Genomic DNA, 16587 nt, shown 5'->3' with positions numbered 1-16587 from the left:
CCAGTTTGACCTACAAAGTGAGTTTCAGGACAGTCAGAAATGTTACACAGAGAAAGCCTGTCTCAAAAAAAAAAAAGAAAGAAAGAAAAGAAAAAGAAAGCAAAAGCAAAAAATAAAAAAAAGAAGGAAGGAAGGAAAAAACGAAAAGAAAAAAACGACTTTATATCCGAACAGTGCCTCCCACGGTTAATTCTGATGTAGCTGTCTTTCAAAAACTCCAAAGACAGATAAGTAGACATGAGATACACTGCATGGAACTCATTGCTTGCAATTTTGAAGTCTTGGGTTTGTTATTCATGGATAATTCAGAATATTTAGTGCTTTCATATACACAGAGAGAATATATTACATTCATATCTAACAATGTGTAAAATACAGTGAGCTGGGTGTGGGCAATAGAACAAGCGTAGGAAACTCGTAACATTGTACTATGTCTTCCTAGGTAAATGTTGGGTGCTTTGGGGGATCAAACTGAGGTTGGGGGGTATATGAGTTGAAATTCACCCCCTTCAAAAAATATTTAAATGTTGCTTGTCACTAGTGACTTTAAGTACCACAAGGGCAAAAGAAGGGAAGCTGAGAAGGACCTGGGATAAGAGGCATCAGAGGGAAAACCCCATAAACACCTCCTTCGAGGAGATTGGGGGGAGGCTGAGGCGGAGCCTGGCCTGGGGTCTGCCTAGCAATGGGAAGCAGGCAGGCCCGGGTGGGAGGACCCGAGATTTGCACTTTCCGAGTTCCTGGCTCCGAGAGCGAACACCCCTGTTGCTAGGGGGCTGCTGAGAGCTGCCTGCCTGCGGAGCCGGGGCCGCTCCCTCTCCACGCCGACCCCTGCCTCGCGTGGCAACCGCTGTAGCTGTGGCGCAGAGCCTCGCCCACTGCCATCCCCACCCTCTCCATCCTTAGCCATTAAGCAACGCCGGCTCCTGGCACGTTCTCGCCGGACTCGGGCGCAGAAGAGGAGAGCAATCCATCCGGAAGCGCCGGGGGACCGGCCAGGCGACATGCGGCCGCCGGGAGCTGCCTGGGCGCTCAGGATCTGAGGCTGCCAGCCAGGGCTGGTCATTGTGAACGCCACGGGGATCCGCTGGCGCTGTCTTCCCTCCCGGGGTCCCTGGCCGCGCCGCGATGGGGCACCTGCCCAGGGGAACGCGCCGGGGTCGTCGCCTGCTGCTTCTGTTCGGGCTCTTTGTGCTGATGAAGGTAGGGGAACCCCGAGTCCTCGGGGATGGGAACCCATTCCGCTGTGGGGAGCTACGCGCTCGGGGCGCGGTGGCCAGGCGGGGATCGCTAGCCGCGCACGCTTTGTCCTCAGCGCGGTGCCGGCTGGGCTGTGGGTTTGCGGTGGAAAGATGTGGAAGTTTGCACCTTCCAGTTGTCGCCCTTTGTACTCTGACACCTCAGCGATGAGCTGGCCGGACAGGGCTTTCTCCGGCAAAATCAGGTCACTTTCTTTACTGGTCCCCAGTGCACCCCAATTCCACTTCACCTTCTCGCCCTCCCCGAGTGGAGCCTCCGTGCGGCTGCTTTGTCTCAGTCAATTCACCTTCTGCGGGAATCACACGCAGGGCGCTGAGCTCTGGACCAGACGCACCGGCCAGGCACTAAGGCGAGGGTTTCATGGAATGAGGAGTCAGTGCAACATGAGGGAAGGTCTCTCCCTGTCTTAACCTATATCTACCTGGGGATGCCTGGAGAAACTCTCCACACTTGCTCCGCTTCCATCCTCTTGGTACAGGATGCTGCCTCTTATTTTAATGGTGGAATATATAATTTAAAAAATTCACTTTTCCCTTCCTCTTTGAAACGTGTGTCTCAAAACTATACTTTGAGAAGAAGTGAAAAGGAAAATGCTGTTTAAAAACAAAAGCTTGACACCTAAAGCGTGCAATTAAGAAAGAAAACAACAACCACAATAGCTAGTTGTTTTCCTTGCACGCGAGGGGAAGTTAGGAAGTGGTACCCCCTCGCTCCTGTTTTCAGGGGTCTACTGTTGCTCTCTGCTGCTTAGTCTTTCCCTTCTTGGCCAAGGGATGCAGGGATGGCCACAGGTGATCCGTTCCGGAGCTGTCCTTTCAGCACCACGCGGATACCTAACTAACACTTCAGGACTGCAAACGCTTTGCTTCCGCATTAGGGATTCACTTCTTGGCCATATGCCCATTAATTATGAATGCTCCCCAAGGTTACGGTGAACAGGACCCATGAATCCCTGGCAGCAGCAGCTTAAAATACTCTCTATTTTCTTCTTGTCTTTCCGGATCGCAGGAAATGTAGTCTCTGAGTAAACCGCGATTACACGAGTGAAGTTTTGAGTTGTATTTGATATATGTTCAAATTTTAAGTTGTCAGTCATTATTTTATTTGAAAAACTGGTAAATAATAAATTCAGTAGCGTGTCTTGCCTGTAGGAAGCTTTTCCTTAGTATACATCACAGATATATTATGCTTAATGAGTGTTTATAATTAACGTTTATTTAACCATTTGCTAGGCTCTACAACAATTAAAAACCTAGGCAGCACTCTTTGTGAACTGAAGATGAAAACTGAGGAGCATATTTTCCAGAGAGCAGCAGTGTGTGTGTGTGTGTGTGTGTGTGTGTGTGAGAGAGAGAGAGAGAGAGAGAGAGAGAGAGAGAGAGAGAGAGAGAGAAAGAGAGAGAGAGGAGGGGAAAGAGGGTGGAAGGGAAAGGGAGGAGAGAGGGAGGAGGGGAGAGAGAGACCTGAGCTACATTTAACCGTTGGAACAACTTTAGGTCTTTCTTTCATAGTATATGGTAATTCTAGAAATGAGACCATTTAGTTTGGGAGAAAAGATGGTAAAAACATGATAATGGAATAGGAAAAATTCAGGCAGGAATCACATGGTGGTATCTTAGTAACCGAAATAGACTTCCACTCTCTTTTGCATAGTATATGTATATCTCAACCCTTGCCAGCAAACGTCTATCATGATAAGCTACTTATCAAGAACATACACTGACAAATCTTAAATAAGTCATACACTAATGAGAAAATTTATTTCATGTAAGGGCAGCATTTGCTTCATTTTAATATAAAGTATAGCAGAAAAGGGAAACGCTATAAATTGAAAGCCACTAAGCCCCAATCTTCTAAGAATTTTCACACATGCTCTTTGGTTGAACCACATTTCCAAATAGTTAACAAGAGAGACTTGAAGTGCTACATTAGGCATGTAGTGTAATATCATAAATTGTGTAGTTGGTGTGTTACATGGGGCACAAGGCATACAGTTTAAGTGTTTTATAAATTTGATGTTTCTAATTCAAAGTACTGAACAAGAGTCAATAAAATAGACACAACCATGCACATGGTGGCATGAACATTAAAATAATCCATTATTAATGTCAAATAGTCTACCAGAGGTCAACAACACCGCCTAAAATGGTCCAGGGGTATGAGACAAACTATTCTCCCATCTTCTGTGAAAATCTCCATAGATTTAATTATGGCCACCATTTATCAATGTTCACACTTCATCCTCCATGTGAACCAATATTTCTAAAGAACTTAAGCCAAGTATATATAACTCTGAAGCTTGATGAGCAATTTCATATTTTCTTCCTCCCTCCCTCCTTACCTCCCTCCCCCCTCTCTCTCTTTCTTTTTTGTTAATCAAGACAGGATTTTTCTGTGTAATAGCTCTGGCAGTCCTGGAACTTGCTTTGTAGACCAGGCTAGCCTCTGTCTCCTGAATTCTGGGATAAAGGCATGGACCACCACTACTTCGTTTCTATTTTCTATGATTCAGGTAAATACAAGCTGTGAAATAATGGGGGTGTGTATGATATGCTGGTTTATAACCATTTTCACTGAGGGAACCTGGAAGGGGTTGAGCGTGCAAGGTGTTGTGTGTCATTGCTTGCCCATGCTTTAGTTATGAATTCGTTTAACAAGCTACCTCTGGTTGTCTGAGTCAGCCATTGCACCCACCGCATGAGCTGACATCTTCATAACTGATGTGGGGCACACCTGGTGCTGGTCATGGAACACTTAGAATTATGCACTAACGTTGCTGGTGTGTCCGTACAGCTAGAAACAACAATCAAAGCTCTACTATCCATCAAGAGCCCCCGTCTCATCTTCTGTCTATGGATCAAATGGATTGCTTATTTAGTGTCTCCCCCTTGTGTGTCTTCCCATAATTCCTACTGAAAACAACACAACATCACATTTTTACTGCCTTTCCTGAAAATGGCCTCCTATTTCACCAACCCAGTCAATATCAGTGCTTTATCAACTAAGATGCAAACGACAGACTATGACCTCATCAGAATTTGAAGTCAGTCTTCCCTGAAGTGTTGCTTATTTATGATCAACTGGAAGCTCCCCACCCCTATATCTCATTCAGTAAGAGCCCATTATTTCTTTATTTCTGTTCTTATATGAGATGCCATAAAAGGTGATTAACTTTGAAAGGGATTTCAATACTGTACTTTTTAAAGGTCTATGTTTAATTTTATCAATGCTATGATATTGGCCATTGTACTCTTACCCAGGATAAATACCTACAGTCCATGGTCTTTCTGCCTTTCTCCAAGCCTATGAGATCTTGAGATCTTTGCTTCTCTATGTCTCCCTCTCTGTGTGTCTCTGTCTCCCTCTTTCTCTCTCTCTCTCTCTCTCTCTCTCTCTCTCTCTCTCTCTCTCTCTCTCACACACACACACACACACACACACACACACACACACACATGCATACCCAACATGCCTCATTTCCTGTGGAAAATTTATCTTGAGTGTTCTGGGGACAGTTCACTGCCTCTGTTTTGACAGGTGATGGGTGTTGAGCCTTCCCACTGTGAGCACATTCCTGCTCTGGACCATATCAGGCATTTTTTGTGGCTGCTCTCCATTTTCTTCACTGTTTTGAGACAGGGTCTTTCGCTGAAACTTGAGCTCTCTGTTTGAGCTAGCCCAGCTGTCAGAGAACTCTGGGGATCTACCTCTGGGGTTACAGACACATTTCTCCACTTTTGACTTTTTACACAGGCTGCAGGACTCTAAACTCAGGGATTCATGCTTGCACAGCCAACCCTTGACTCTCTGCTCTTAAACAACTTGAGTCCTGAGAGGTTTGAAAAGAATCTTTGTGTTGGTGCCACTACTGTGGTCAGAGGCAGTGTGACAAAATAGGGAACTTACTACCAATGACTACAGAAATCGATTTTTCCTCTCTTCCAGTTTAAGGAGTCCAGATTCATTTGTTGATTGATGTGTTCTTCTTCATATCCCACTGCAAAGATGAACTTTACCACACAGTATTTAATGGTCCTCATCTAATGAATCCAGATACATTACAAATACTTTTGAGGTAGTTTTATCTCATAACTTTTATTTTTCCCTGTGTGTTAGCACCTGGCATTAGAAGTGTGATAACAACTGAATAAATAGAATTAAAATTTTTCTTCACTGTATAAATAGCTTCTAAGCATTCTGAGATATAATAATTGACTTGTGAACATGTCTATATAAGGAAAGCCTGAAGAACTATCATTTTAACAGTTAAATAATCATAATTATAAGGCAATTACTACACTATAAATAGTAAACCTTTATCAATCATACACTAATATATTATTAAAATCACAAATTGAAATACAAGCCAGATATTTTTCTCAAAAATATGATATCCTCAGTTATGCATTTATGCATCAGTGTCTCTTAAATTGTTACTTGATTTTGCCAGTTAAAAAGCAGTAATGGGGGCTGGAGAAATGACTGGAAGGTTAATGGAGCTAACTGTACTTGCAGAAGGCCCAGGCTCTGTTCCCAGCACCAAAATGGTGTCTCACAACTGGAACTCTAGTTTCAGAGGCTCCAACACCCTCTTCTGGCCTGCACAGGTACTACACAAATGTGTACACACATAGGCAAAGCACTCGTTCACATAAAAGTAAAAAGTAAATAAATCTTTTAAAAATAAATTGAAAGATTGGAAGCAGCAATGGCAAGCAGACATGCCTGCAATCCCAGCACTTAGATGGTACAATCGGGAGTTCAAGGCCACAGTTGATCATAGCACAAGTTCAAAACTTTCCAGTACTGCATAAAGAAACTGTAGCCACGGAAGCTGGGAATGGTGTTGCATGCCTGTCAACCTATCAGTCAGCAGGCTGAAGCAGGAGGATTTAAAGCTCATGGCTATCTATGATTACAGTAAGATGGAACACTCTCTTTTAAAAAAGTCACAATTGACATGCCAATGACAAATGGTTCCTATAAAATTTAAACTTTACCTATATATACAAGACCAACAGCCAATATGGGTATACTAAGATTATCTTTGGCCTCCACTCCGCATCACTACTCCCCATGATCTTTCCTATCCCCACCAGGTCAATATGTCTGTATTCCTAGTGGTAGGAGACACTCTAATGTTTTGTGAGAACCCTGCCTCTAACAGGCCCGTTTCAACAGGCTCTCTTGGTAATTCCTATGGTGGTATTTAATACTGGGTTATAACTGGTCATTTACACAACTCTTCCAGAGGGGCCCTTTGGTCTCAGCTCTTTCTGCTTCAGTAAGTGTGTGAGAGCTTCCTTGGGCATTAGTAGCAGCTGACCTGAGAAGCCAAAGTGAGGAGAAGATTTAGGGCTATGGTTTAAATGCAAAGTGACCCCCACTTGCTTGTGCTTTTCAACACTTGGCTCCCAGCTGCAGGTGCTGTTTAGAAAAGTTGAGGAAGCTTTAGGAAGCAGAGCCTCACTGGAAGAACAGGTCCTGGAGGATTCCTTGGCCCATTTCCTGTTGCTTCTCTGCCTCCTGACTGGAGGGTGAGTGGTGGCTTTGTGATCCTGCCTTCTCTGCCCTGATGGGACTGTGTTCCCTCTTAAACTGTCACCCAAAATGCAGTCTTCCTCATTTAAGGTGTTTCTTGTTGGGCCTTTGATCACAAAAACGAGAAAAGTAACCATGCCCTGCCTGGCGTAAGCTGAGGAAATAAGAATGTGGACAGGTTCAGTGAAATAGCAATCAAAACAAAGACGCCTCTTCTCTCTGGTGCTATTGATTCCAGAAGGTTCCATATGGTTTCTATGAGCCACTGAGGAGACTATGTGAGAACACAAGGTATAATTACAGCAGCAACAAAAACTGACTTTCAAAACCTCTCATGTAATTCTGCAGCAACTGTTGTTTCTATTTTCTTTTCTACGTGTGCTCCAGGGCTCCACCAAACCAGATGTTAGATTATTTTCTCTCTGTAAACAGTGTTCCCAACTTCGTTGTTAGAGAGACAACCGTGCTGTGTTCCCATCTCTCAACTATTTCAGCATCTAATTCTACAGAGAACAACCTTTCTTTTCCTGAGGTTTTCTAGTTGTTAATAGGCAACAACTGGGCTCCTCTGTCTTCTGTATTTTGAAACAAAACAAGCAGAAGATCTTGAAGTGAGGATGAAGAACTTGATGAGAGGGTTTTCCTTCCCTCTCTATCAGGAAATTGGGGCAGTAGGAGGAAAAAATGACAAGTGGTTGGAAAAAGATTCCACAGAGAATCAAAATTGGAAATAGGTCTTCAAGTTCAAGAACTACATTATGAATTATACACACACATGAAATTTCTGAAAAAAATGAATGCCAGGAGACTAATATTAAATTTGATGAAAACAGATAGATTACTGTCAACTATCTGTGTGCAAATACATGGGTTACTAAAAAATCGCATTTATTTATTTTATGCCCACTTGTGGAATCCGAAGACTACTTATTGGAGAAAGTTTGTTCCTCACTATGTGGGTCCCAGTGACTAAATTTAGACAGTCTGGCTTCAAGGCGGGTCTCTTCACTCGCTGAACCGTTTCACAGACCCTTATGTGTCTTTCAGAATGCTTTTTTAGTAAAGAAAGAAATACAACTAATTTTCCCAACAAAACTGCTCCCATCTTAAGTGATAAACCAGCTAAATCTATTTTACTCTAGTAGTTCATGGGCTTTTACTATTAAGTCTATATATGTATATGTATGCATTCTTGCCTTTTGCATATATTTACATATGTGTGTGTATGATTAAAATACGAAATATTTCCCTTTTTGTGTGTGTCTCCATTTTCGCTTTTCTGGTAAGCTGCCCTTTAACCAATACACACCACGTGTTTCATGATATGTATGTGTCCTTATATACACACAAGAATAAATGAATGTAAAACTCTTCAGACAACTGAGACCTTTGCTTTGTTATGCTTTTCCTAAGTAAAGATCATTGATTTGTCTATGGATGAGAATATGGTGAACCCACACCACCTTGTTTCTGAACCTTGATAGTTTCTGAATAATTGGTACCCCTGGCAACTTCTTTAATTTTATTTGCCTTTAATTTTCTTGTTAAGCAGACTTAACATTTTTTTTAAAGATTTATTTATTTATTAAGTATACAGGTCAGAAGAGGGCACCAGATCTCATTACAGGTGGTTGTGAACCACCATGTGGTTGCTGGGAATTGAACTTAGGACCTTTGGAAGAGCAGGCAGTGCTCTTAACCACTGGGCCATCTCTCCAGCCCCAGACTTAACATTTATTAACATTGTTGATAAATTTTTTCCCAAAACCCAAATGGAAGTATGAAGAAATTATAGGAGAGTGATCTGTTGCCCAGTCCATTCAGTCAGCCAAACACTTGTTAATCATCTATTAGGTACCAGAATTGGCTGAGTGCTGCAGGGAAAGAGTGGCTTAGAGTCAAATGTGTCTTTGTGGTGGCATAATGTGAACACCGGCACAGAAACAGAAAAGGGTCACAAAACACAGTTAGATGTGTGTTCAAATAAAGGAAATGTAAGATGTTAGAGGAAAGATACTTAAGCATCTTGTGTCTTAATATTAAACACGAGCCACATCCTGAAGCATAGACAGTTTCTTTTTCAATGCTAACAGAAGGCTCACCATGTTAATTGAATCAATGTTGTCATCATTAAAATTTTATCATATAGCCTAACAAACAGATAATTAAATTTTCAAGCAACTGAAATACACACACACATATACATACACACACATATCAAAGCATGGGCTGAAAGTCTTTAAATGATCTTGATGCAGATTGGTTTATATGAATGGCCTATGATTACATTGTTAATGTGAATTATCTTTAATTGTTTCCTATAAATTTAACTTCATTTTTGTTTGTTGGCCAATGACAGCCAGAATTAGGACAAAATTATAATTAAATTATTTATGCTTTCACATTAGTGAATGAAAGCAATGCTTCTCATGACTCCATGAATTTATCATAAGAAATTTCATCTGGAGGCCTGGCCAAAGACCTTAGTAGGTATAGAGATTTGCTGTCTGGTTTGGGACAATTCTATATTCTGTCAATTATGTTTTAAATAAATGCTGATTGGCCAGTAGCCAGGCAGGAAGTATAGGCAGGACAACCAAACAGGAAGTAGAGGCAGGTCAATGAGAACAGGAGAATTCTGAGAAGAAGGAAGCCCATTCCTCTGTAGTTGTGACCTGGCCACAGAAGAAGCAAGATGTGACTTCCCCACTGAAAAAGGTACTGAGCCATGTGGCTAACATATTCTAGAATAATGAGATAATATAAGTTATGAGTTAATAAGAAGCCTGAGCTAATGGGCCAATCAGTTTATAACTTATGTAGACCTCTGTGTGATTTTCTTTGGGACTTACTGGCTCTGGGAACTGGGCAGGACAGAAACCCCAACAAGCAGGCCCTAATGTTACAGCTGTCCACTCCAATGGCCCATGTTTAATCCCAGAACACACATGGCCCAACATACATGCTTCATGGTAGGCATGCACCCTCATATACATACAAAAATGAACGAATGTAAAGTGTAAAAATTTAAATTGCATCTACAGAGCTAAAGAGTAATATTAGAAATTCGTTAGTGGGTAAATTGTTTTTATTGAGTTTTATACTCCCTATCAAACCAATATTTCTAGAAACTTCTGAGAAGGCATTTATACAAGTCCCACATGTCCCTGAAGCATCATCATTAGATAAGACTGCTTGCCGCACGTCATCTTTCTCTAAGATTAGTCAGGAGTTTTCAACTTAGCTCATTTTGGTAGTCCATAAAAAAGAGGTTTAAGTATTTTGCTCAGGGATTTCTGTTTAGTTTGGCAATACATTGAGAACTGAAGTGTAGGAATGAGAAGCCAGGCTGTGATGGCAGATTGCATTTGTGATACACATACATGTCTTAACAAGGGTGTTCCCTGGAGGTTGAACTAAGGAAGGAAAAGTTGCCCTTAACATGGGTAGCTTCATCTCATGGGCTGAAGTCTTAAGATAGAATAAAAAGGAGTAAAAGAGGAAGTGATTTTAGTAGCAGCATTTGTCATTGTTTGTTTCCCGACTTGGGACTCAGCATAACTTGCTGCCTCACAGTTCTGCCTTTGTGCCTTCCCTGAAAACCACAGACTATACAACCTCAAACTGAAAGGCAAAAGAAACTCCCCCTCTGGGCTGGCTCAGTGGTTAAGAGCCCTTGCTGCGCTTACAGAGGACCCAGGTTTGGTTCCCAACACCCACATGATGGCTCACAACTGTCTGATATTCAGTTCCAGGGCATCCAGTGCCCTCTTCCTCTAAGGGTAATAATGCATGTACTTGGTACACATGTATTCACACAGGCAAACCATTCAAACATGTAAAAATAATTTATTAAAAAAGAAGACAGAAAGAAATTCTCCCTTCTGTAAGCTGCTTTCTCTCAGATATTCTCTTACAGCACTGAGAGAAACAATTAGTATAGAAAAACCACCAAGAATAACTGTGATATTTACAATAATAAATTGTTATTGGAAAACGCCTATTATAAGACAGAGCCTTCTAGTCAAATTTGATCTGTAGTTGAGGGTGACCTTACACTCCTGATTCTACTGCCTATTTGGGGAAACACATCATCTCAAACGGCTTAAAATTTCTAGATCTTAAGCTTCCTAGCAGGGAAAACTGAATGTGGTATCATGTGTTCTGGCCCTGAGATGAGGGTCAGAGGATAAGGCAGGAGGATTACAGCTTCCAGAACACACAATGAGATCCTTTCTAAAGCAGCAGCAAACCCAAAGTAGAACAAAAATTAACTGTATGCTGTTTGTGATGTGCCGTTAAATGTCTAGTACGGAGGTTTTCCCCTTAAAAAATGTAAACGAAAACTGGGTATTTCGCATTGAAGTGAACTGCTACAAACCATTATTTACACTTAAATGTAGTGGCAAGACGTGAACAAACTTACTGTGCATTGTGCTGGGGAATTCCCCTCTGCAGTTTTCTCTAACCAAATTATACTTTGTAATTAGTCTCTCACAAACAGCTACAGGCTTCACTCAGAGTGGCTAGACTCCGGGATTTGCAATATGGAAATGTTGGTGTTGTAAACGCTTCTGGCTGATGTGATTGCCAGGGCTTAGAACAAAATACCTGGACTCGACTCTAAAAGCTGAGCTTAGGCATTTGTGGGGTTGTTGTTGTTTTTAATTACTAAAATCTGCTAAAATGCAGCTATTGTTCAGGGTACCCAGGGTTGAATCCTAGGATTTATATTTTATGTATTTGCAACTCATAAGAGTCTACATGACCTTTAAAACTATGATCAGGTAATGTGTGCTATTACCCTGCTGGTTTCAAATCCTTGATTGATAGGGTATTTTTCACTTTTGAAGGTTAATAGAGAGCATAGGAAGACTATTGAAATTCTTGTTGCTATGCAGAAGTCTCCAATTAGCCTTTCACTCCATGGTTTGTCATAGGTCTGAAGTGGGGACCTCTTTATTTGCAATACTTGAAGAAGCCCAAATCAGATATGTGTCAATGGCCACAGTATTTTTATATTAATATACTGATAATTCAAAGTAGATGGTCACCACAACAAAAACAAAAGCAACAAGCAGAAAAAGAAAACTTCTTCATAAACAGTCTACTTCCCAAGTCACTACCCTCTAAATATGCATATTCCAAACTTGTTTCCTATGTGTGTGTACAAATATAATAGTCAAAAATCATTACTGCTCTACCATGCATGTTCTTCTCACTTCAAAGTAGCATATTTTTTCAAGGTCTGTGTATTTCAGTTCTTTGAAATTTGTTACATGAAGCTATAAGTCCAAGGATCAATTATATATGATTTTTTGCATTAGTTAAGGGCATAGATTATTGATACTGATCATAAGCATGAAGTGGGGATCGGGGTTTTGGGGAATAAGAGACATTCCCCAATGTGGAATTCTCCTCTGTATGCTGTGAATACCATTGGTTAATAAAGAAACTGTCTTAGGCCTGTGCAGAGCAGAATAGGGTAGGTGGGGGAAACTAAATTTAATGCTGGGAAAAGAAGGCAGAGTTGAGGGAGAAGCCATGGAGCCATCATCAGAGACAAACATGCTGAAACTTTGCCAGTAAGTCACTGCCATGTGGTGATACCACAGATTAATGGAGATGGGTTAAATTAATATGTAAGAGTTAGCTCGTAAGAAGCTAGAGTTAATGGGCCAAGCAGTGATTTAATTAATGCAGTTTCTGCGTGGTTATTTCAGGAGTCTGGACAGCCAGGAAACTAACAAGCGGCCTCATACAACAGGTCATTCCTTATATGCTTGTTGTCCATGAGTGTGAGCAATCAAAAAAAAAAAATCCAAACAACTAGCAAAGTCTTGCAATGCTACATTGGCAGGATTTTATTTTCTCCTTTTCTATTTCAAATCCCATTATAAGAAACTGAAAAGCATAGACTGTCTCTTGAAAAAAAAATAAAGTTGTTGGCTTGAACTCTGTGCTTGCTGTGTGCCATTTGGTGGTGTACCGGCCTCTTGATGAAAGACAAGCTGAGGTGGTCATGTGGAACTATCCCTTCAGTTCCTCCCATGGCGCAGCCTGCATCCTTCCTGACCCCAGCATTCTACCTTCTGATGGAACTTCCTCCCACTTAAGAATGGGTGACACTTTCCTCTTACTTGACTCCTGTGTCCTGGAGAGAGTGATTGACAGAGACCTGGACAGCTGGTCCCAGCTAAGGTCACTGTAGGCCTGCAGTTTACTGAGAATTGCCTTTGGGATAGGCCTGTGACTGAAGCTAGAATATCTAGAACCTAGCCTTATTACGGACTAGAAACTAGCCATGGGCCTGGCTCTACGGCATGAAACCAGCAGAGAAAATTGTTTTATGTGTGTGAAAATGCAGATTGAGGTGGAAGATACTTCCTCAAGACTATCCTTCATTGCAAGAATATGAATCTCATCTCTCAGACTCCAGAGTCACCGCACAGCTACAGAGAACAGGCACGAAACAGCAACCCACTGAAATGCAGGTACCATTGTAGCCCAACAGGCAGGGCAGTGATGCTCTCAGGGTCACTGAAGAGTCACAGTGATCATAGGATTTGTTACACCAACTGGGGCACTTCTGTGAGCAAAGAGATCATTGTGTGGGCCAGGGGAACAAACTGACCTGTTCTGGGAAAGCCAGGCTAAATGGGTTCCTTCCTGAACACACTCACAGACATTATCTTATAGGCCATATTTTTTGTCATCTCCTCACCCTTGCTACCCAGTTCTGAAACCTTTATCCTGAACCAGTCATATTAGAAGCATCATAATTCATCCAAATAAACTAAACCCTGCACCCGGAAGTTTTTACTAGGCAGACAGTGAAAACAGTCACAATGCTCTTCAGTGTGGGAATGACTAAAACCTGTGTACATCCATTCAGTGTACAGTAATGAAGATAGACGGATGCTCACAGTAGCTTCACTTCAATGAAAGTCTTCTTATTGAGAAAAAATAGTCTCAAAAGATGCATTTGGTCTGGTTAATTTATGTAAAAATATTAAAGTAGTAAAGTCACGGAGGTGGGGAATCAAGTTCTGTTTACCAAGGATGGGAGTTGGGTATATGGGGAGATGGTGCATGTATCTATAAAGGGGCTGCCTGAGGAAACCTTGAGATACAGATATGTGTGTTATATATATATATATATGTATATATATGCATGCACATATATATTATCATAAGCCATATATAGTTGTAAGATCTAGACATCTCAGAACCCCTGTCCACCAACATGTACATACACATGTGTACATATATATCTGATAAAATATAACCAATGACAGTTCCATAGTTCTGATATTTTCTTATTTTGATAGGCAGCATTGTTGCCACTGGCAGAGGCTAGGTGAAGGGTGTGTGGCCCTTTTCTGTATATTTATTTGTGACTTAGGTGTGTGTGGAGGGGCATGTTTGCTTGTAGAGATGTGCTTGTATGGGTGTGCAAGTATGCTCACCTGTGTAGGGGCGGGGCAAGGTCAACTCTGGTATCTTCATCTTTCACTCTCTATTGTATTTTTTGAGGCAGGGGCTCTCACTGAGTCGGGAACTTAGTAACTAGGCTAAGCTAACTGGCCAGGCGAACTCACTGTATCCTCCTGCCTTCGCTGCCTTCCCTACAATACTGGAGTTCCAGATGCTTGATACCTGCCATGCTCAGTTTTTACTCACTATTTTTTCATTATAAGGACCATTATTATAAGTTGAAAATATGCCATTATTTTCAACTTTCTGTAAGTCCATGACTATTTCAAAGGGAAACTTTAGTGCTTCTGTTGTTTATTTCATAAACATAGATTTTTATGAGGCAGGCTGCATAATTAACTACACTTTACAAGACTTGTCTTGTAAATCCTTAAGGGGACCAAGAGTTGAGACAGCCCCACTCATAACATCACATCCACACTAAAGACATGTTTCTATGATTTCAGAGAATCAGGTGAAATTGACGTCACAGACGTCACCATGGTAGGATCTGAATAGAACTGATTGACAAAGGATAGTTGTTCTTCAAGGAATCAAGGAATTTTTTGTAGCATATCAGGAAATTATACAAAATAAATTTGAATTAAATAGAAAGTATAAGATGACTTTCTGAACTCTGAGTAAAATATAGGGTGGTTGGAAAATTTTTGAAGAAGACTTCAAGTTTCTTTCTACCACTTATCCTCAATTCGACTACTCCAGGAAGGAAAAAACTCTGTTCATTTTTGTGGTCACACAGAAGCTTAAGGGATAGTGTATGAGAACACTGTAAAAGCTTAGATACAGTAGCCGGCTAGCCTGCAGATGAGTGAGATAGAATTTCCTACTAAAAAAGGACCAGGCACACGGGCTTGAAGGAGCTGTTGTTTTATAAAGAAACAAATGTTCTTGTGGATCCTGTTCAATAGATTTGATAGCAATTAGATTAAGGAAAACCTTTCAGATTGGAGCAATGGAGAAGACCAATGACCACATTTGTAGGGAGAGTAAGGTATCTAAACTAATGTGGAATAACATAGGAAATACACAAAACGCCCAAGGACTTGAATCAAACACTCAGTGACCAATTCAAGTTCATTATGAGGCCGGTTGCAGCCTGAATTGTATTGTCTCTAGATTAATCTAGGGGTGAGAGATTCAGTTAGGTTTAGGAGGCTTTATCAAGACATGGTGGTTGGATTCACATCCCCCAAAGGGCGAGAACTTGGAAGGGAGAGAACTTGGAAGGGAGAGAGTCGAGAGCTTGTGTTCTTCACCGCTTCTGCTCCACAGGCACGCAGGCAAGCATTAAGATGCACTTTGGCTCCTCAGTGGCTTGCAGGAAAAATTATCATACCTCATTTTAGCTTTAATTGCTTTTATAATTCTGAATTTGCTGTTAAATGCAAATGCTTAATTCTAAATACGCACACTCTGTCTTAATTAGATAAAATAATCCTCTCTTGCTTGGGTAGTTCCGTAAATTAGTCCCTAGACTTAAACTCTCCTGGATCCTGTTGTTGATACATTAATCTGTAGCCACTCTTACAGACAAATGAGAAATAAATGGATTTTTTTTCAGACTCGCATTGTAACTATTGGCATACTTTCAAACTTATTTCCTTTGGATGTGACTAAAAATTGCTCTTGTGACCATAATAATTACAACTTGCATTAATATGCTCTTATAATTGTGAAATTTTCTCTACAGGTTTTTTCCTTATTTAAGCCATGAGTTAATTACACGCTTTTGGTACCACATAAATAGAGAATATAGTAGTATTACTCTACATGCTATACTGTAATACTGTATAGCAGTATTACTGCATTATCTCTGCCTGTGGATGTCCACATCTCTGGGCTTGTCCAACCTCAAGCAGGAAATATTCAGAAGACCATCGTGTCTCCACTGACCATGTAGACACTTTTTTCCTGAATCTACTCCAGAAGAAATTCAGTATAACACCTGTCTAGCATTTATATCACATTAGTGGTTATGAATAAGTGAGGGATTGCTTAAAATATCGAGAAGGATGTACCTAGGTTACATTCAGATACTAGACCATTTAGAGATTCTATCATTTATAGATTCTGGTCCTTGGACCAAACCTGCTGAGAAATCAAGAGCCAGTTGTAAACAGAAGTGCTAAATCAAAAGAAAGATTCTCCAAATAGGGTGGTATCGGTTGGTCCTAAAGGAATCAAGCAATGTGAGGAACTCGCAGAAATCAGGTGATAAGTCCTTCTGAGCCTCGCTGCCATATTCCTAATGATGGTTAGGGCACTGGTGACACGCTGCTTAGTACTCAG

At 41.1% G+C, this 16587-nt stretch overlaps 1 protein-coding gene across 2 annotated transcripts in view; it reads left to right on the top strand.

Moving 5' to 3' along the window:
• The first annotated feature begins 552 nt into the window (after positions 1–552).
• The window catches only part of Ptpro (protein tyrosine phosphatase receptor type O), a 209350-nt gene continuing 193315 nt past the window's right edge, over positions 553–16587 (top strand). The window contains exon 1 of one of the 2 annotated variants that reach the window (XM_075982462.1): positions 553–1203. In XM_075982462.1, coding sequence (XP_075838577.1) covers positions 1129–1203 — 75 coding nt within the window. In that variant the 5' untranslated portion in view covers positions 553–1128. The remainder of the gene's footprint in view (positions 1204–16587) is intronic. The other variant, XM_075982463.1, reaches the window with a different exon arrangement.

The sequence above is a fragment of the Microtus pennsylvanicus genome, chromosome 8 (genome assembly GCF_037038515.1).
Source record: "Microtus pennsylvanicus isolate mMicPen1 chromosome 8, mMicPen1.hap1, whole genome shotgun sequence".
NCBI classification, from domain to species: Eukaryota; Metazoa; Chordata; class Mammalia; order Rodentia; family Cricetidae; genus Microtus; species Microtus pennsylvanicus.
The sequence above is the reverse complement of the archived record's forward strand: the minus strand, read 5'-3'. Positions and strand labels throughout refer to the sequence as shown.